This window comes from Hemicordylus capensis, chromosome 5 (assembly GCF_027244095.1).
Source record: "Hemicordylus capensis ecotype Gifberg chromosome 5, rHemCap1.1.pri, whole genome shotgun sequence".
Lineage (NCBI taxonomy): Eukaryota > Metazoa > Chordata > Lepidosauria > Squamata > Cordylidae > Hemicordylus > Hemicordylus capensis.
The window spans coordinates 66,513,197-66,535,229 of NC_069661.1; the positions used below are offsets into that span (position 1 = coordinate 66,513,197).

General features: G+C 44.3%; 1 protein-coding gene across 1 annotated transcript in view; it reads left to right on the top strand.

The window, feature by feature from the left end:
• LOC128328277 (uncharacterized) overlaps positions 1–17,375 on the top strand; it is an 89,117-nt gene extending 71,742 nt beyond the window's left edge. Inside the window, exons 19-20 of the mRNA XM_053258111.1 lie at positions 1,391–1,481; positions 15,043–17,375. Coding sequence (XP_053114086.1) covers positions 1,391–1,481; positions 15,043–15,117 — 166 coding nt within the window. The 3' untranslated portion in view covers positions 15,118–17,375. The remainder of the gene's footprint in view (positions 1–1,390; positions 1,482–15,042) is intronic.
• The last annotated feature ends 4,658 nt before the right edge of the window (positions 17,376–22,033 follow it).

The following is a 22,033-nucleotide window of genomic DNA, read 5'->3' on the forward strand; positions in this document are numbered from 1 at the left end:
GGCATGGGTGACTTCAGAGAGAGGGGAGGATCAGTGAATAGTCCCCCACTGTATGTGTGAAACGTTATTCCACACATGCAACATTAGTCTGGATGTTGGCCAATGTCTTCATTTTATGTTTAAGTTAATACATCACCACCTTTTAAAAGTGGTGATTCTCTTTGTATAGTTGGGGAGGGCAACTGGTCTTATCCATCACCATCACAGCATCCCTCTAGTGGCTGTTGCTGGTGTCTATCATGTTTCTTTTTTAGGTTGTGAGCAGTTTAGAGAAAGGGGGCTAGAGTCTCTCTCTCTCTCTCTCTCTCTCTCTCTATCTATCTATCTATCTATCTATCTATATATATATATCAGTGTAAACCGCTTTGGGAACTTTAGCTGAAAAGCAGTATATAAACATTCATTGTATTTGTATAATCTAGTAAACGTTAAGCAGTTTAAAGTACATGCTTAACTTTTCCACTGAAATCAATGGGACTTTAATTTTGGCTGCATGATGCCCTTTATATAGAATTCGTTATTTTGTCTACACTTTAAAAACATATGATCGTTTTATCTGGAAAAAGGTTAAATAAAACTGAATTGTGGATAAATAGTTAATAATCACTTGCCCAAAATTTTCAGAAATTTGAATACTAAATTCAATTTGAATCGTCAGGGGCATAGCAAGGTTGGAGTGGGCCCAGAGACAAGATTTTAAAATGCCCCCTCCCCTCACTGAAGCTCAGCTCATGAAGTAAAGAACTTAAATGAGGCTGAATAGTGGTAACAAAAAGCGTGTGTGTGTGTGTGTGTGTTTTATATATATTAAAACCTATGTGCCACAATAGAACATCATCCTAAATTATTTTTTTAAAGGTTTTGTAAATTGTGGATGATGCAAATCATTTGATGGTACTAGAGACTGGTATTGGTTGCATATGAAAGGGAGACTGGAAGTGTGAGCACTGTAGGTAATTCCCCTCGGGATGCTGCTGCTCAGGGAAGAGCAGAAGGTTCCAAATTCCCTCCCTGGCATCTCCAAGATAGGGCTGAGAGAGATTCCTGCCTGCACCCTCGGAGAACCCTGGAGCCACTGCCAGTCTGTGAAGACAATACTGAGCTAGATAGAACAATGGTCTGACTCAGTATATGGCAGCTTCCTATGTTCCTATGTTATGAGCATATCGTTAAAGGAAACTGACATCTATTATAAATGTATGATACTGTTCATTGATGTAATCTTCATTAAATGTACATTATTTTGCTTACTATTGACATGATGTATTATCTAAATCCAAGTTTGTGATTCTGGATAAGTCTTAGAGTCATTTCCTATGGTTTCCCAAGGTGGAAGACATTTTGAAATTAATGGAATTAATGTAGGAACATCTACATTTTGTCTTTACAGATATGAGTTGCCAGGAATATATGGATTAAACTTTGTTCTAAAAAACTCCCTTGGTGGTGGTGGCACAGCATCTCTGAGAAGTGACCCTCAGGTAGGTATCTAAGTCCAGAGGAGTTTATGTATTGGTCTGTAATAGCAAACACAAAAAGGAGTCTTGTGACTCCTTAAGGACTAACAGATTTATTGTGGCATAAGCTTTCATAGACTAGTGCTTACTTCATCATATGCATAGGACTGCATTCCCCTTGAAGGAACAAGTTTGTAGTTGGGAGGTGCTCCTGGAAAACCAGGTTGTAGTTGTAGCCAGAAGATTTGTTTGTTGCACAGCTGGTGTGCCAACTGTGTGCATTTCTGGAGAAGACAGAACTGGCCACAGTTATCTGTATCCTAGTCGTGTCTATATTGGACTGCTGCAACACACTCTACATGGGGCTACTCTTGAAAACTGTCTGGAAACTAGGGGTGTGCACAAAACACATTTGCAAAATGTGCAAAATAGTCTGCCAGAACAACAGAGCGAGCCAGTTGTTCCGATGGAACAGTCCAACGCTGTTCCAAATGCCATTTTGGATTCCAAAATGGCGCTTGGGTTGGAACATTCTGCCTTGGAGCAAGTCAGAACGTTCAGAGCTTGGAACAGCCCCCCCCCCCCGCTTTTGGAATGTTCTATTCTGAGCTTGGAACATTCAAAATGGCCCTTTTCAAGGTGGAACATTCCGACCTTGGAATGTTCTGCACACCTCTCCTGGAAACTTCAACTGGTGCAAAAAGCAACTGCCAGGGTATTGTCTGAGACTTGCTTTTTGGAGCATATTACTCTGGTATTGCTCATCTACACTGGTTGCCAGTTCATTTCCAGGTACAATTCTAGGTGTTGGTTATTACCTATGAAGCCCTAAACAGCCTGGGACTTCATACTTGAAGGACAGTCTTCTTGCATATAAGACTTCTTGCATATAAGACTCAGCACTCAGCATTGGAGGCCTTGTTCAGTGTCCCATTGCTGTTGATGGTCTGATTGGAGGACCAGGGCCTTTTCAGTGGTGGTGGCTAGAATGTTTAGAATGTTCAACACCCTGCCTCATGAGGCCCAGTGGACACCCTCAATGCTAGCTATTAGGCAGGTGGTCAAGACCTGCCTGTTTTATTTTGCTTTTAGGTGATGGGAGTTTCTGTGATCTGGATCGAGATTTGTCGCGATCCATAAGTATGGGTTCTGTGCCTGCGCAAGAACCACGCAGTAGCCATGCCGCATTTTGTCGAGATGTCCAAGCCCCGCCCCCACACCGACCGCGTGCTATTCAAAGGCGGGCTGGACACCATGTTCCTCTGTTCTTTTACGACCGCCGTCACATTTGGACTCGGTCTGTTGCTCTTCTTGTCGGTTAAAGTTTCTCTCGAGTTTATCTTTCTTAAAAATAAAAAAAGTATGGATTTTTAGTGTATGACCATTTTTTTCTGGCTGACGAACTACATTTTGGTAAAAAACTTGGCTTGGCTGACGGACTTTGACTGGCTTTTGACCTACTGAACAGACCTGACTACCCTTCTATGTGTTGCGAGATGGCCAAGGAGGAAAAAGTCGTTCAAAAGGTGTGAGGGCTGTAAAGCCATACTCTCCTCTAAGGATCTCCATGATTTGTGCCTGATTTGCTTGGGTGAGGAGCACAATGTGTTCTCCTGTAAAAATTTGTTTATTGTTTTCCAAGCAAGCTCAAAAAAATAGAGCACTTTGTTTTTGGGCCGCCATTTACGATGAGGTTTTGAGCTCTCCGACACCTGGTGAGACACCTGTCAACTCTGGCATCGAAAACACCGCCTAAGTCAGCCTCGGCCCCGCCATCGTTATCGACTCCACATCGGTTGAAATCCTCAAAATCAGCTTTGACGCCGACGTCAACATTGATCCATCATAAGTCAAAAATATCCACCTCGACATCATCGATGCACCATAAATCCACAATGCCAACCTCGATGTCGAGACCTTCTCCCTCAGCATCAAAGACAAACAAGCCTTCGACATGGCCAGTGTACATTGCGCACAAGACACCGTCTTGACGCCGGGAGCCTCAAAGTCGGCAAAACGCCATGTTACCGAGGCCCCCTCGACACCACAAAGTAAACAACAAAAGACTATGGATCTGACACAAGAGCGTACTCCATCGCCTTTGTCAATGCAGCATCGTCCCTCGACATAGAAACCTGCTCTCGACGCGTCGGCATCGACAGTGGTTCAGTGTCTACAATCCTTACGTCTGTCAACGCCGGCACACTTAACATCAACGGCTCGCTCTTTATCTCTGGCTTCGACGCCAGTTTCATCTTCTGCACCATCGACGTTGACCATTTGACAAACTGTCCCTCCGACGTCGACTCTCCATACTCCTGTGATCTCAGTGTCGACACAAGTGTCTCCTCGGTGCCAGCTGCCATTACCAACCTTCGATGTCAATGAGGACGAAGCGGATACCAATACCACTGATGCTCTCGACCCGTCCACGGCACAAACTCTGCTTTCCATATTGGACTCTTCATCAAGCACTCCATCCATTTTGACCTTTAAAGGTTTTGTTCCTGCAGACGTCAAAACTGGAACCACCTCTGCTGCACCACCACCTCTGGCGTCCACCCTGTCGGCAGAACACCTACGTGACCCTACAGCTTGGCACACTTGTGGGTTTACGCATGCCTCCATCCTCAACCACCGCCACGGCGGCAACTGTGATGGGCACCTGCTCTCCGAGTGCGTTGTACGACTATGAGCATACAAGATCCTGGAAACCTTATACTCCGCTTACATCTTCCTTGTCAGTATCAACATTGGCTCAAATGACCTCCAGAGGCCAGGCGATTTCCTCTGTTTCAAAAGCCTCACAAACTAGGGATGTGCAAAAAATTTCGGGCACAGAACAATCTGTGCCCGAAACAAACAATTTCAGGTGATTTGGGGCCGAACCGAATCACCCCCGATGTCCCCCGATATTTTTCGGGCACGAGCCGAATCACCCGAATTTCGGACCTGAAAAATTCGGGTGATTCGGTTCATGGTTGATTTTTGGTGAATTTTTAAAGTTTTAGTGACTTTGGGGCAGTTTGGGGGCATAGCATGGGATCTGGGCAAAAGGAGTGGGGTGGGGTGGTAGTGCCTAATGGGTGCAGGCTACCACCCCAATTTCAGGGGGATTGGGCAAAGGGCTGATTTTTGGTAAATTTCTGAAATTTTCATGTCTTTGGGGCAGATTGGGGCATATTGGGGCAGAAAGTGGGGCCTGGGGCAGAAGAGTGGGGTGGGGTGGTAGTGCCTAATGGTTGGAGGCTACCACCCCAATTTCAGGGGGTTTGGACAAAGGGGTGATTTTTTGAGAATTTTTGAAGTTTTAGTGACTTTGGGGCAGTTTGGGGGCAGAAAGTGGATCTGCCCCAAAATAGTGGGGTGGGGTGGTAGTGCCTCATGGGTGGAGGCTACCACCCCAATTTTAGGGGGATTGGGCAGAGGGCTGATTTTTTGAGAATTTTTGAAGTTTGGGTGTCTTTGGGGCAGATTGGGGGCAGAAAGTGGATCTGCCCCAAAGGAGTGGGGTGGGCTGGTAGATAGTGTCTAATGGGTGGAGGCTACCACCCATCCCCAATTTAAGAGTGATTGGGCAGGGGGTGAATTTTGGTGAATTTATTTTTATGAGGTTTGTCTTCATAAGGTGAAGTGTGCTAAATTGATTACTTCCTCATATTATTCATAGTAAAGGAAAGTGGGAAAAAGTGAAAGTGGGGTCATGAGAGTTGTTTAATTGAAAAAAAATCTCATTTGCTATGATAGAATGAGAATTCACACCTCAGAAATTGGGGTGGTAGCCTCCAACCATTAGGCACTACCACCCCACCCCACTATTCTGCCCCAGGCCCCACTTTCTGCCCCAATATGCCCCAATCTGCCCCAAAGACATGAAAATTTCAGAAATTTACCAAAAATCAGCCCTTTGCCCAATCCCCCTGAAATTGGGGTGGTAGCCTGCACCCATTAGACACTACCACCCCACCCCACTCCTTTTGCCCAGATCCCATGCTATGCCCCCGAACCGCCTCAAAGTCACTAAAACTTTAAAAATTCACCAAAAATCAGGACTTTGCCCAATCCCCCTGAAATTGGGGTGGTAGACTCTACCCATTGGGCACTACCACCCCACCCCAAAATTTTGCCCCTGGGCCCCTTTTTACCCCCCGAATCGATTCGGATTCGGATTCAGATTAAATCCGAATCCGAACCGAATCAAGGGTGATTCAGGTGACCCTGATTCGGGCACAAAACAGAACAGGGGTGATTCGGTTCGGGTCCGAGCCGAATCACCCGAAAACCCGAATTGCACACCCCTATCACAAACCCAACCTCTGCTAACTACACAACAAACTACGCAAACTACTTCTCCTTTCTTGCACTCTGTACCCAGACAGGCACCCCATCTCCTTGACAGCATACCACCGTGGAAACTCAAACATGTGTTTCCTGTTCCTCAACTGCATCAGCCTCCGAGCACTACAGTTCCTCTGAATTTGAGTTATACCTGGAGAATGTGGACAGCTTGGTGGATCCCCCCGCTGACATGCCTGCACCTACCTATGTTTCTCCAAACGAGGAGATGAAAGCTTACCTCATGCGTGGCATGGCAGAGGCACTCAGTTTGGACCTACGATTGGAGCTGTCTACAATCGATGACCTGGTCTACAACTTTATAGCCAAAGCACAATCTACCCAACCTGTGGCCTTACCCATGCTCCCAGTGATCCCCAGAGCAGCCAAATGTGCCTGGGAAGTACTCCACACATCCACTCCCATGTCTAAGAGATTGAAGAGCCTGTACCACATCCAAGAGAAGGATAATACCTACCTTTTGAAGCATCCAGCTTCAAACTGTCTTGTGGTCGATTGTGCCGCTTCCTTCAAATCCGGTAGGCACCACACAGCTCCACCTGAAAAAGAAGGATGAAAATTGGACTTGTTAGGGAGAAAAATTTATTCCACTTCGTGCCTTTCAATCAAGGTGGTGAACTATGCAACCTGTACGGCCAAATATAATCATGGTCTTTGGGAATCTCTTCAGGGTGACCTGGACGCCTTATCCCCTGAAGACTTTAAGAGGAAATTCCAACATACTCTTGAAAAGTCTGCTGACCTAACTAGTCAGCAGTTAAGCATTGCAAAGCACTTTGCTGAATCCGAATCTCGCTCTCTAACTGCTGCTGTGACCCTTCGTAGGCATGCATGGTTGAGATCCACTAACCTCCAGACAATATGAAAGACAAGATCAAAGGTCTGGCCTTTGATGGCACTGGACTGTTTAGTGAATCGATAGATGCCAGGATGGAGCAACTAAAAAGTCGAAATTCATGGCTAAGACATTCACTTCCCCAGCATCAACTACTTCCTATAGTACGAAGTATCGTACTTACTCCAATAGACAACGGCCTTCCTTCAGGCAACGACCGCCACGATTTTAGGAGGCAATGCCATCCTTTATACTAAACGCCCTTATCAAGGCAAAGCCAAGGCATCTCTGTCACACCGTACCAAGCAACCAGAGCCTCAGAAGCACCTTTGAAGTTCAAGATCGCCCACTGGCTCTACTCCTCTCCCCATTCCTGCCTGAGGGGGCCTCAACAACTGGGCAAGCGGATTCCAACAACATACCACCATTGCCATGCAATTCCATCAAGCTGGCATGCCATGTCCCTGCATGGCACCGCATAATATTGGACCGCTGGGTCCCGAAGATCATATCCTCAGGATACTCCATAGAGTTCAAAATGACGCCTTGCTTTTCGGGAATGAAGTTCACTCTGCAGTTCACAACCTTACAGGACGAAGTGGAGGAACTGCTTGAGAAGGGTGCAATCACCCTGGTGCCATGGGTGACCAGGCGGGACGGTTTCTACTCCCGTTACTTTCAGATCCCAAAGCAGGATGGGGCATTTGCCCCATTATGGATCTCCACCACCTGAACAAGCTGATCAGAGTCAGGAAGTTCTGGATGATGGTGTTGCAATAGATACTTCTGCTTCTCCACGGGGAAAAGTGGCTTGCTACGCTGGATCAAAAAGGCTCCTACTTCCACATCAGCATCAGAGAACAACACAGGAAATACCTACACTTTACCATAGGCCACCAAGTGTACCAATACAATGTCTTGGCCTTTGGACTTTGCACCACCCCTCGGGTCTTTACCAAATGCATGGCAATCGTGATTGCCCATCTGAGGACTCGGGGCATTACCATTTACCCTTATTTAGACAACTCGCTTCTGATCTTTAAAAACAGAGAAGAGTTACTTTTGCAAATCCAATATAGCAATAGCAATAGCAATAGCACTTACATTTATATACCGCTCTATAGCCGAAGCTCTCTAAGCGGTTTACAATGATTTAGCATATTGCCCCCAACATTCTGGGTACTCATTTTACTGACCTTGGAAGGATGGAAGGCTGAGTTAACCTTGAGCCCCTGGTCAGGATCAAACTTGTAACCTTCTGGTTACAGGGCGGCAGTTTTACCACTGCGCCACCAGGGGCTCAATATGTGTTAACTCTTCTCCAGGACCTGGGCATTCAGGTCAATTGGAAGATGTCTTGTCTGGAACCAGTGTGGGTGACCATGTACATAGGGGCAATATTGGACACAGTAACCGAAAGAGCATACTTGCCAGAATACAGATACCTTTGTATCCGGGATCTGGTTCAACTCTTCCAGCAACATCCTCTACAGCCAGCTCAATTAATACAGCGCCTCCTCGGCCTGATGACTTCTTGAAATGCGGTGATACGTTATGCTCGACGGAAGATGCAGGAACTGCAACTATGTTTCTGTCAGTTTTCCATCCCAACAAGGACAGTCAACGGAAATGTCTAGAACTGCCACCGCAAATTCTGTTGAGTTGGTCAGATCACTGTTGAGTTGGTCAGACAGCAGCAACCTCCTGGATGGCATCCCATTCCAGATACCATCTCCATCAATTTGGCTAACCAATGCATCCCTACTGGGCTGGGGTGCCCATTGCAGAGGTCACCTAGTTCAAGGGAAGTGGTCACCACACCAGGCCCTGTTGCATATCAACTTCCTGTAATTGCTGGCTCTCGTCCAGGCACTACAGGCCTTTTTGCCTCTGATACAGGACAAAGTTGTCCAAGTACAACCGGACAATACAACAGCCCAAGCCTACATCAACTGCCAGGGCAGGACTGTGTCTCAAAGCTTGTTTGCCCTAAGTGTTCAACTATGGCACTGGTGTATCCGGCATCACGTCTCTCCACTAGCAATCCACATCAAGGGCCTGGAGAATGTCCTAGCAGATTACCTCAGTCAAGTGTTTCTACATGACCGTCAAAATGAATGGGAGCTCAAGACGGAGTACATAGCTCCCTTCTTTGACTACTGGATAGAACCGATCATAGACCTCTTCGTGGCTTCCTCGAACATAAAGTGCACCCACTTCTGCTCGAGAGCAGGACACGACCCACAATCCCTGGGGGACGCTTTCCAGCTGGATTGGTCCCAGGAAGCACCCTACATGTTACCTCCTCAACCAATAATCAGCTGAATGGTGGCTCATCTCCTGGCCATACCAACAACTGGCATTCTCGTGACACCATGGTGGCCCAGGCAACCATGGTTTCCACAAGTACAGAAACTGTCGGAGAATCATTACCATAATCTCCCTCGAGTTCTGGACCTCCTGTCCCAAGATGACTGACATGTCCTCCACCTGAACGTCTCCACTCTGTCTGACCGCTTGGCGAATCGGGTTCTAAACCGCCTTCTGCTTAATTAGAGAAAAGTCTTTACCAGGCGTAACTACTTGGGAAAGTGGCTCAGATTCAAAGCCTATGCTAGATCTCGTGGTTTCCTACCAAGGTGAGCATCTGTCCATGATGTCCTCCTTTATCTTACCCTGAAGACTCAAGTCTGGCCAATATCTCCTTAAAAGTGCATCTAGCTACCCTCTCAACAAAACATCCGGGATGTGATGGCAAAACTTTATTCTCGCATCAAGAGAGTAAAGCCTTCCTGAAAGGACTCTCAAATGTATACCCACCTATTTGGGCCCCAGTGGAGCATCTCCTTGGTGTTTTCATCACTTACTCAAGCTCCATTCTAGCCTATGGCTACTGCACCCATGAAACTTGTTTCCCTAAAGACAGCCTTCTTAGTCACAATTACAACAGCAAGACGTATAAGTGAACTTACAGTTCTCAGGATAGATGCTCCATATATGAGATTCTATCCCGATAAAGTCCTGATGCATCTAGACTCTAGCTTTTTGACAAAAGTAGTCTCCAACTTCCACCTGAATCAAGACATCATCCTACCAACATTCTTCAGAGATCCCACGACCTCTTTGGAATGCTCCATGCACTCTCTAGATGTGCTCAGGGCACTCCTGTTCTATCTGGCACAAACTAAGGACTTCCGGTCTTCCAACCGCCTCCTCATAGCTTACAAGGGCTCCTGCATTTTCAAGACAAAGAGTATCAAACTGGCTGGTCAAACTCATTATGTTTACCTACAAGTTGCAAGGCAAGACTCCTCCAGAAGCTATCAAGGCCCTAGTAGGGCATATGCTTCGTCAGCTTCACACCTCTCAGGGGTATCTTTTACGGACATCCGCAAAGCAGCTACATGGTCCACAGAGTTACCCTTTGTTACGCAGTACGCCATAGACATGCACTCTGCTGCCGAGGCTAACTTCGGGAGAAGTGTACTTAAAAGGGTGTTACAATAATCACTGCTTCACCCTCCTCCTTGGGGAGCTTGCTAAACAGCCATACTTATGGATCTCGACGGATCTTGATCCAGATAATCTCTGTGGCAGATCCACACAGTGAGTGGATCTCTGTGGCAGACCAACACAGAGAGTGACTTGAGGAGTCTGGGTTCCAAGAGCGCCCAGGGCAGGTCTCCACACAACAGGCCGATGCAAGGAATGCTCAAGGATAGTGATATCAACTCAGTGATTATGGACCTCATTGTCCAGTGTTTGAACATAGGGACTCAGCAATCCAGTGATTCAGCTTAGGAAAGGCTTTGAGCACACAGATGAGTTCTCTGCCAGGCAGGCTTCCTGGGTACATAAGAACATAAGAACAGCCCTGCTGGATCAGGCCCAAGGCCCATCTAGTCCAGCATCCTGTTTCGCACAGTGGTCCACCAGATGCCGCGGGAAGCCACAGGCAGGAGTTGAGGGCATGCCCTCTCTCCTGCCAATACTCCCCTGCAACTGGTACTCAGAGGCATCCTGCCTTTGAGGCTGGAGGTGGCCCACAGCCCTCCAACTAGTAGCCATTGATAGACCTCTCCTCCATGAAGTCATCCAAACCCCTCTTAAAGCCATCCAGGTTGTTGTGCTGTGGCAGAGAGTTCCACAAATGGATCATGCGTTGTGTGAAAAAGTACTTCAGTTTGTTGTTCCTAGACCTCCTGGCAATCAATTTCATGGAGTGACCCCTGGTTCTAGTGTTGTGTGAGAGGGAAAAGAATTTCTCTCTCTCCACACCATGCATGATTTTATAGACCTCTATCATGTCTCCCTGCAGTCGTCTTTTTTCTAAACTAAAAAGCCCCAGGTGTTGTTGTCTTGCCTCATAAGAAAGGTGCTCTAGGCCCCTGATCATCTTGGTTGCCCTCTTCTGTACCTTCTCCAGTTCAACAATGTCCTTTTTAAGATGTGGTGACCAGAATTGTACGCAGTACTCCAAGTGTGGTCGCACCACAGTTTTGTATAAGGGCATTATAATGTTAGCCATTTTATTTTCAATCCCCTTTCTAATGATCCCTAGCATGGAATTGGCCTTTTTCACAGCTGCCGCACATTGAGTCGACACTTTCAACAAGCTGTCCACCACAACCCCAAGATCCCTCTCCTGGTCTGTCACCGACAGCTCAGATCCCATCAGCATATACTTGAAGTTGGGGGTTTTCATCCCAATGTGCATCACTTTACACTTGCTAACATTGAACCACATTTGCCATTTTGTCGCCCACTCCCCCAGTTTGGTGAGATCCTTTTGGAGCTGCTCACAATCCGTTTTGGATTTCACTACCCGGAAGAGTTTGGTATCATCTGCAAATCTGACCACATCGCTGCTTACCCCTGCTTCTAGATCATTTATGAATAAATTTAAAAGCACCGGTCCCAGTACACATCCCTGGGGGACCCCACTTCTTACTTCCCTCTATTGTGAAAACTCTCCATTTATACCTACCCTCTGTTTCCTGTCTTTCAACCAGTTAGCAATTCACACATGTACTTGTCCCCTTATCCCATGACCGCTAAGTTTCCTCAGGAGTCTTTGATGAGGAACTTTGTCAAAAGCTTTTTGGAAGTCCAGGTAGACTATGTCAACTGGATCACCTTTATCCACACACTCGTTGACACTCTCAAAGAAGTCCAAAAGGTTGGTAAGGCAAGATTTACCTTTGCGGAAGCCATGCTGGCTTACTCCCAGCAGGGCCTGTTCTTCTAGGTGCTTTACAATTTTATCCTAGAGGATGCTTTCCATCAATTTGCCTGGAACGGACATTAGGCTAACCGGCCTGTAATTTCCCAGATCGCCCCTGGATCCCTTCTTGAAAATCGGTGTTACATTTGCTACTCTCCAGTCCTCTGGTACAGAGCCTGATTTCAGGGATAAGTTAAATATTTTAGCAAGGAGGTCGGCAATTTCACATTTGAGTTCTTTGAGGACTCTTGGATGGATGCCATCTGGCCCTGGTGATTTGTTAGCTTTCAGTTTTTCCAGAGAGTTTAGAACACCATCCCTTGTCACTTCTATCTGACTCAGCTCTCTAGCCTCCATCCCTAAAAAGCCTGGTTCAGGAATAGGTATATGCTCAGTATCCTCTGCCGCGAAGACAGATGCAAAGAACTCATTCAGCTTCTCTGCAACCTCCATATCCTCCTTAATAATCCCTTTCACTCCCTCATTGTCTAATGGTCCAACCGCCTCCCTGGCTGGTTTCCTGCTTCTGATGTACTTAAAGAAGTTTTTGTTATTCCCCTTGATACTTTTGGCTAAATGTTCCTCAAACTCTCTTTTTGCCTCCCTTATTGTCACCTTGCATTTCTTTTGCCAGAGTTTGTGTTTGTTTCTGTTCTCTTCATTTGGACAGGCCTTCCAATTTCAGAAGGAAGTCTTCTTCCCTTTTATGGCTTCCTTGACGGTACCCGTTAGCCATGCTGGCATCCTCCTGGACTTAGTGGTACCTTTCCTCCTTTTGGGTATACAGTCTTAACTGGGCTTCTAGTATTGTGGTTTTGAGTAAACTCCATGAACTCTGGAGCGAAGTGACTCTCCTGATTTTCCCCCTCAGCTTTCTTTTCACCATACTCCTCATTTTGGAGATGTTTCCTCTTCTGAAATTCAAAATGTCCATGTTAGACATCCTTGGTGATTCTCTCCCCACATGTATGCTGAATTTGATGGCACTGTGGTCACTGTTCCCTAAAGGGTCGATGACACTGACATCATGCACCAGGTCCTGGGTGTCACTCAGAATCAGATCCAAGGTCGCCTTCTCTCTGGTTGGTTCCATGGCCAACTGTTCTAGGGCACAGTCATTTAGCGTATCTAGAAATCTGACCTCTTTGTCCTGACTTGAATGTGAATTTACCCAGTCTATGTGTGGGTAATTGAGATCACCCATAATTACAGCCCTGCCTCTCCTTGACGCCTCCCTGATTTCCTCCTGCAACTCCCAGTCACTGTCGGCAGTATGATCCGGAGGGCGATAGCACGTCCACATTAGCACGTTCCCTTTCCGGCCTTGTATAGTCACCCACAGGGTTTCTGTGGAGTACTCCAGTCCACCTAGGTTTTCTAGCTTGTTAGATTCTATCCCTTCTTTAACATACAGTGCCACCCCTCCTCCAAGGCGCCCCTCCCTGTCCTTTCTATAGAGTTTATACCCAGGGATAACAGTGTCCCACCGGTTCTCACTGTTCCACCATGTTTCTGTTATGCCCACTATATTTATTTCTGCATTAGCAACCAAGCACTCCAGCTCACCCATCTTATCTCAGAGGCTTCTGACATTGGCATATAAGCACCTATACACTGAATCTCTCCCCTGATGTATGCTATTCTTTTGACTCTTTGACCTGCTGGCACAGGCTCCTGTCTGTTCTTTATGCGGTTCTGCTCTGTCCCCTTCTGTTTTATCTGAATTCTTTGCAGCCTCACACTTTAAAAGATGGCTTTTGCCAAACAGGATACTGCCCAGCTCCCATCGGCTATTCCCCAGGTGTCATTTTAAAAGCTGCTCTGCAACCTTTTTGATTTTAAGCACCATCAGTCTGGTTCCATCTTGGTTCAAGTGCAGCCCATCTCTTTTGTACAGGCCTTGCTTGCCCCAAAATGTGTCCCAGTGCCTAACAAATCTAAACCCCTCCTCCCGGCACCAACGTCTCATCCACGCATTGAAACCCCTCAGCTCTGCCTGTCTCACTGTACTTGCGCGTGGAACAGGTAGCATTTCTGAGAGTATCCCCTGTGCGAGAGGATATGGGCTCATCATCCACGGAAGGGGTCTCTTCTAAAGGAGCATTTCCCTCTTCCTCAGACCGATGTCCTCCTTGCCCAAGACCTTCATTCTCCCTGACAGCAGAGGAGCTACCAGCCCTGGAGTGGGATGCCTCTATCACATCCCTGAAGGTCTTGTCTACATGCCTCTTTGTCTCTCTGAGCTTCTCCAGATCCGCCACCTTGGTCTCAAGGGAACGGATTTGTTCCCTGAGAGCCAGGAGCTCCTTGCACCGAGCACACACCCATGACTTCTGCCCGTGGGGCAAATAGTCATACATGTGGCACTCTGTGCAATACACTGGGAAGTGCCCCTTCCCCTGCTGACCTTCTATCTTCATACTGTTTTTGTTGGCTGTTTACAGTATAGAATACAGGTAGAATCAGGCAGTGTATGCCAACAAGCTCCCATGAACAGAAAGTGAACAGAGATCTAGCACTCTAGTCAAGGGACAAGGACCGTTTTATGGAGTTCTGTCTTTTGCAAACTTCCAAGGCGGGAACATTCAAAAATATAAAGGGTGTGTTCCAGGTACCGGACTTGGAGAAGGTGTGGATATGGTAGTGGCTATTCAGAGGAAACACAATACAAAAGGATGCTATTGTGCTGAATCTACACAACAGATTTAGAATTGTGTGTGTTCCCTGTTTCTCAAGGGAACATACACTTTAATCTTAGATTCTTCTGCTGTGTCAGGAACTCTGGCTTCATTTAAAATGCATGGAATTTGGGGTGGGGGAGGCTAGGCAGCTTTTGCACTGGTTCAGTATTGCCATGACACAGCTGTAGGATACAAAATGAGAGGCCAGGTTTTCTACAGGAATCCAGTTTTCCCCAGAAAGTAGGGCATAGGGCAAAGAGGGTTTCTTGTAACAAGTGCATATTGAAAAGAAGACCAGCCTCTGTACAATGTAGGAAATTCAGATAAAGTGGGGCAGCAAAGACTTGTACATATTGATCATGTGCACACTTCTTTATATTGCTGCAGATTTATTTTGGGGAAAGTACATGGAGGGAAGTTCATGTCTGAAGAAGACATTATTTTTGTTGTTTCATAAAATAATGCATATAGTTTGTTTGTTTCTTACAGGGCAAGGCATTTGGACAGATGTTGTTGGACTTCCAGATTAAGAATGTTCCAGATTTAAAGTCCTTGATAGAATGACATAATTTGCCTTGTTCAGTTCTGAAATCATGCCAAATATTAACTAGACCTAAATTATTAAGCAAAAAATCAAGAAACCACTAAAATGGTGGTGGCAAGCACAAGTCAAAGGTTTAACTAATTCCTAATGCACAGATAAGGGAGTGTTCTGAGTAATGCCTGATTTGTTGCTTTGTAAGTGACTGGTATTTCCTGTCTAGTGCATAGGATGAAGAGCCTATTTATTTCCTGTGAAGAATAATTAAGCAATAAATTACAGACTATCATCATTCTGAGAGATAACCACTGTTCCCAAATAAAAAGTGTCTGTCCTTCTCCAGTGTGTTCTAGTACAGAAGTAACCATAGCAACACTGCCTAACCTGATAAAATAGAGCTTGCCACCTTTAAATCATTGCTGTTTGTGAACAGATACTACCTTTTGCATCCAAGTTGTGTTTGACTCAATCTATGGTATCTCTAATTACACTAGTAACTTATGGCAAATGATAATTTTTAAATACTCATTCTGTTATTCAGACTGTTCTTAAGCAGAAGGGGTTGTAGCTCAGTGGTGGAGCATCTGCTTTGCATGCAGAAGGTCCCAGGTTCAGTTCCGGGCATCTCTGGATAGGGCTGGGAAAGACATCTTCCTGAAACCCTGGAGACACTGCCAGTGTAGACAGTATTGACCTAGATGGACCAACGGTCTGATTCAGTATAACTCAGCTTCTTATGTGTGTATGTTCCTGTGTTCCAGACAAAAGAGGCAGTGTATTTTACTTTCTGCAATGATCCATGAATATTGAAGCTTTACTGCTGGATTAGCACTGATGTAATTTAATTAATTAATAATTAGAGATTTCTTGGTGGTGGTGGTGGTGGTAGTAAATAAATAAATAAATAAATATTATTATTAAATACATCATCATCATCTGCCTAAGAGATGGACATGCCCACTCGGATTTTTTTATTTCCTCCCGCTTTGTACTGCAGACTACCAAGCCAATCACAAACAGCCTTTGAAACTTTTCTCGGTTTCAAGATTGTCATGGGAGATTATTTTGTGCAAGGCTGGTCTGCAGTTTTGGGAAACAAAAGCCTGAAGGATCCCTGGGCATACAGAACTAGTTGGTTGGATTGCAGCTAATGGACTTGGAGAACTTGCCACTCGATGAGACATGACCTGACAAACATGGGTCAGAGCGTGATCTGATTTAGATTGTCTGCCTTACTTGTGCAAACCATCCCTCTGCCTCACTAGGGATGAACCAACTATTATGAGTCTCTCAGAGTATGAGAAATCCTGATCTATTAAATCTGTTCTGGAGAGAATGGTACACAAATGCATTTTTAGAACATGTTAGTTGGATTACATATATCCAAAAATACAGGAGGACTTCAGTATTCGCAGGGGTTCCGTTCTCAGCAAGTACTGTGGATATCGAAAACGCAAATACCGAGGCATTGGGGCAATGGAATTGGGGCATTAAGTGCCGAAGCGGCAAAAATTGGGGGGAGACAGGTTAAAAAGCCAAGTAAAATGCCCTACCATGCTCCGCAGGTCCCCAGCAGTCCAGCAATGCCCCCCAGAGACTCAGTTTTTCCATTTTTTGGCAAAAAGTCACAGGGTTTTTTTTCCTTTTTAAAACAAGCCACAAAATGGCAGCCAGAAGGGATCTCAGAGGTCATTTCCAGCCACTCCTGATCTTCAGATAGGCAGATGTAACCTCCTCCGCCCCATGTATACCATGGTCGGGTGTCAATTACCCGACCATGGATAGGCGAAACCACAGATACTGAATCTGCCAGTAACGAGGTCCTCCTGTACATTAATTTCTGAAAACAATTACTAGGTTTTTAGAGGTTGTCAGAATTAAAAATTTGGAATACTGGTTTTAACCTTACCAGAAGCTTGCAGGCACATGTCAGCTGGTTTTTAGCAAAGGTTGTGTGGCAAGGCACTGCACATGGAATTTGTCTCCACTTGAAAACATATGCTTAAGGATGACTAGTAACAAGGGAAAAGCCTTTAAGGTCACAGTTGATGTAAAGATGGTTATTGAGTACAAGATCTGCAAACAGATTTCCTGTAACAGCCCATCCTGAAGCATAGCTCAAACCAGTGTCATTAGTGCTTCATTTTGATGTCAAGCTTAGATTTTCTTTCAAGGATTCTATGCAGGACTAATAAAAGTAGAGAGCGCACTTGGGTGTAGTTGCAGCTTCCTTAGTCACACACTTTTGGCATTAAATAAAGGTTAAATAGTTTGTTGTGTCTCTTCTCATCTGTGTTTATTTTCTCTGTTTTCAACGTGATGTAATAATGTCCCGAGCGGCAGCTGACTAATGCACTCTCACTGTATCATTAAACAGCCACAAAAGGGAAGATGGATCTTGAAGAACCATTCAGGCTTTTACCCATATTCTGATCCATCTTTTTCTAAGTAATGCCCCCCCCCTTTCCATTATGGATATAGTTTGATTGGCACAGTGGGGAAATGACTTGACTAGCAAGCCAGAGGTTGCCGGTTCGAATCCCTGCTGGTATGTTTCCCAGATTTCCCAGATTATGGGAAACACCTATATCGGGCAGCAGCGATATAGGAAGATGCTGAAAAGCATCATCTCATACTGCGTGGGAGATAGCAATGGTCAACCCCTCCTGTATTCTACCAAAGACAACCACAGCGCTCTGTGGTCGCCAGGAGTCGACAGCAACTCGACGACACACTTTACCTTTAAATTGTCAGGACAAGGAACTTTATTCAGCAAGCAATTTATCCACGAGTCCAATTTATTGTGGATGAAGTGGGGAAGCAGAGGGCAGCCCACATTCTAGTAAAGCTTCACCCATGTGTTCAGCTAATTCAGATTTTAGGAAATCAGTAAGTTAGAGACATACAGTGTCAACAAGACTGCTTACACTTGACATCTGAAAAAAAAATGTTAAGGGAGTAAATCTACCTCAACATGGAGGAAGGCTGGGCCAAACATCACTTGGCCCTGCCCCAACAGATTTTTTTTTAACGAAAAGCAGCTGCTTAGGGACAGTAAACAAGAGTGGTGAACCCTTACCTTATCAGCTACCTGTTCTCAAAACTGCTCTCCCTGTAGCTGCTTTTCCTCCTGCAAGGAAAACATACACATACTCACACATTTCCCCAGCAAAGAGAAGCAGCTTGTGGGCAGGATGTTTTTGAGTAATGAAGCAGCTATCAGAGAAAATGTTAAGCATCTCTTTCCCATTCCTGATTGTAGTCTCCAGCAACATTTCTTTTTAAGAAACGACTAGAAATGTTACACCAAACTTGGTGTAATGTGTAGTTTGGTCCTAAGCCAACTGCTAAACTTTCTACATACCACATCTCTCTTCACACCAACTTCAAAAAGCAGATTAAGAAGTAACCTCTCCTTCCTTCCTTCCTTTTTTGCATTTGTAACCTTTTAAAGGAGCTGGGAATGTTCTGTGTAAAATATGAAATGGTTAGTATGCCCTTTTTAGTCAATTAGTCATCTGTACCATTTTATGAAACATGGCTTTTATGAAACATGCATGTTTATAGAATTCTCATGTCTGTCATTGTCATTTTAAAAATTATCTTTTTAAGGATTAGCATACATTTCAGTTTAGTTATTTGTAATGTATATTGTCAATATTTGTACATGACTAAAGACATAAGTTTAGGTTTCATAGTGGAGGTATTTGACTAATTGCTTAACTCTGCAGTCTTAAACACTTTGGTTTTAATGGAACATACGTTCAAATAAATGTGCTTAGAATAAGGATACCAGTTTTGAAAGTATCTAAGTATTTTCAGGATGGGCATTTGATTGTAAAAATGTATAAACTTTATTAAACATCAATTTTGTATTTTTAAAAGTTTCAATATTTATTTTGGACTTGCAGTAGTTTTTTAAGATGCCTAGCACGAGTTCTATATTATGACCTGTTCTACTATACCTGAATTCTTGTGACCAATTTTTTAGTCTTTCTGTATTTAGTTAAGCTGTTCCTATCAATAATTGTCTGCTGATATATTTCCAGGTGAAATACAAAGTGCTGGTAATTACCTATAAATCCCTAAATGGCTTAGGCCTGCTCAGAGTACTCAAGTGTCTTCTATATGACCCCAATATTTATTAAGATATTCTGGGAAGGTCTGCCTGCAGTTGCCTCTGGCTGGTCAGGTGGCAACTCAGTAGTCAGACCTTCTCAGTTGCCCCCCTGAGCTTTGGAATGTGCTCCCTTCAGAGATGCGGAGCTGGGCCTATCTGCCTGTTTTTAAAAGAGCCTTGAAGACATACCTTTTAAATTGGGCATTTCGTGTTGGATTAAATGTTTTAACTGTTTTATTTTTTAGCCTACTTCCCTTAAAGACATTAAGCTTATGAGATCATGCGGCATTGTGCATGTCTCCCTATCAACTTCACAATGCTTGGACCAATATGAGCCAAATTGGGTACAGTTGTAGGGACACCTCAACAGCATAGTTTGTGATGATGTCATCCACCCCATTTAAAGATGGTGTAAATGTTTGAGGCCCAAGTGGGCTAACTTGTGATCCTTCTAATCGATTTGAACCAAATTTGGTACAGTTGTAGTGAGTGAGACATAGGGATACCTCAATGGCATAGTTTGTGATGATGTCATCCACCTCAATTCAAGATGGCAGACACATAAAGTGGGCTAACTTGTGGACCATCTTAACCAAATTTGGTAGTTGTAGTGAGTGACACATAGGAACACTTCAATGGTGTAGTTTGTGATGATGTCATTTACCCCAATTCAAGAAGGTGGACACATGTATGTTTGGGGCACAAGTGGGCTAACTTGTGAACCACCTAACTGATTTGAAGCAAATTTGGAACAGTTGTAGGGACACATAGGGACACCTCAATGGCATAGTTTGTAATGACAGAGCATCAAGAAAGAATCCAAATATTGTATACTAATATTTTAATATAATTAATAATAAAACTGTATAGTTGAAAAACTGTCCAACTACATTAGATATAATCTGAATTAAAATATATCTATATGTCTCAATAAAATTTGTATAAAATGATCATTGTGATAGTTTCTGGGTCCAACTGGAAAGATTAGATCCAATAGTTCATTTGAAAATTACCGATGAAATGGGAGAAGTGTAGACGAATATTTGCAATATCATGTTTTAATGAGAAGATGAAGCATCATATCACAATTTTGCCAGCATCTGACCAGTCTTGTGCTGACACCAGACGTGTTTTGACTATACCATATTCAGTGGCAATTGTCTGAAAAATTATTTCTACTAGTAATCTCCACCTAGCATAAGGATTGAATTGCTGTTAGCTTCTCCCTTCAGCTTTGATCCATGTTATCCACCGCAATTCAAGATGGTGAACGTGTGAACATTTTAGGCATAACTGGGCTAACTTATGAACCGCCTAACCAATTTGAACCAAATTTGTAGAGATAGTAAAAGGATAGTCCAGTTGTAGGGATAGTGAAACGAAAGTAGGCAGATTAGTTCTTACCAGAGCTTCTTGTTAAACTGTCAATCTTTTTTTTTTTTTTTTTGTAAACCACTTAGAGATATTTTTGAGTCGATGGTATAGAAATGTAATAAATAAATATGTATTAAACATATGGGACATGAACCAACCACTCAATTCTTGCCATCCCCTCCTGTATGTGTTCTGCACATGTGGGTGTGCTGTTGCCAAATGTTCTGCACATGTGGGTGTGCTGCATCCCTGTCAATAGCCCTCCTATGAACAGAAAACTGAAGCTGTAGAAGGGCTATGTGTGCAGGTACCTATGATGAGATGGTTAAATGGGATCACTTTCAATTTGTGATTACTGATGACAAAACTACTTGGTTTGTGAAGACAAACTACTTGGTGCAGTGCATCTTACAACCTGATCTCTTGATCCTTGCCCAACCTGGCTTATATTATCTAGCATGGAAGCAGTTGTAGAGGGCCTAGTAGATATCATAAATGCTTCTCTGAGATAGGGCAGAATGCCTTTCTGTCTTAAGGAGGCAATTATTAGACATCTTTTAAAGAAGCCTACATTAGACCCCTCAGTTAGGTAATTATATGCCTGTCTCAAATTTCCCATGGTTGGACAAGATAATTGAGAGGGTGGTAGCCCCCCAGCTCCCAGATGGTCTTGGATGAAACAGATTATTTAGACCTATTTAAAACTGGTTTTTGGGCAGGCTATAGGGTGGGGTTTGACCTGATAGATGATCTCCAATTGGGAATCGACAGAGGAAGTGTGGCTCTATTGGTCCTTTTGGAGCTCTAGGCAGCTTCTGATATCATTGACCATGGTATCCTTCTGGATCACCTGAAGGGGTTGGGAATGAGATGCACTGTTCTACAATGTTTCCCTTCTTACCTCTTGGGCAGATTCCAGATGGTGTCACTTAGAGACTGTTGCTCTTCAAAGTGAGAGCTTTTATATGGAGTCCCACAGGGCTCCATTCTGTCTCCAATGCTTTTTGACGTCTACATGAAACCATTGGGAGAGATCATCAGGGGATTTGGTACAGAGTGCTATCAGTATGCTGACGATACCCAGATTTATGTCAGCTTCATCAGGAAATGATATAACTTCCCTAAATGCCTATCTGCAGGTGGTAATGGGTTTTTTAGCAGCTTTGGCTGATACAACAACTTTATCCTTTTCTGGAAGAAAGTGATCTTAAAACAGTGGTGCACATGCTCGTAACCTTCAGGCTTGACTATTGCAATGTGCTGTACATTGGGCTGTCTTTGTACATAGTCTGAAAACTAAAAATGGTGCAAAATGCAGCAGCCAGGTTGGTCCAGGGTAACCTGAAGAGACCATATTACTCCTTTTTAAAAAGAACTACTGCCGATAGATTTCCGGACAAAATACAAAGTGCTGGTTGTGACCCTTAAAGCCCTTAATGGCTTAG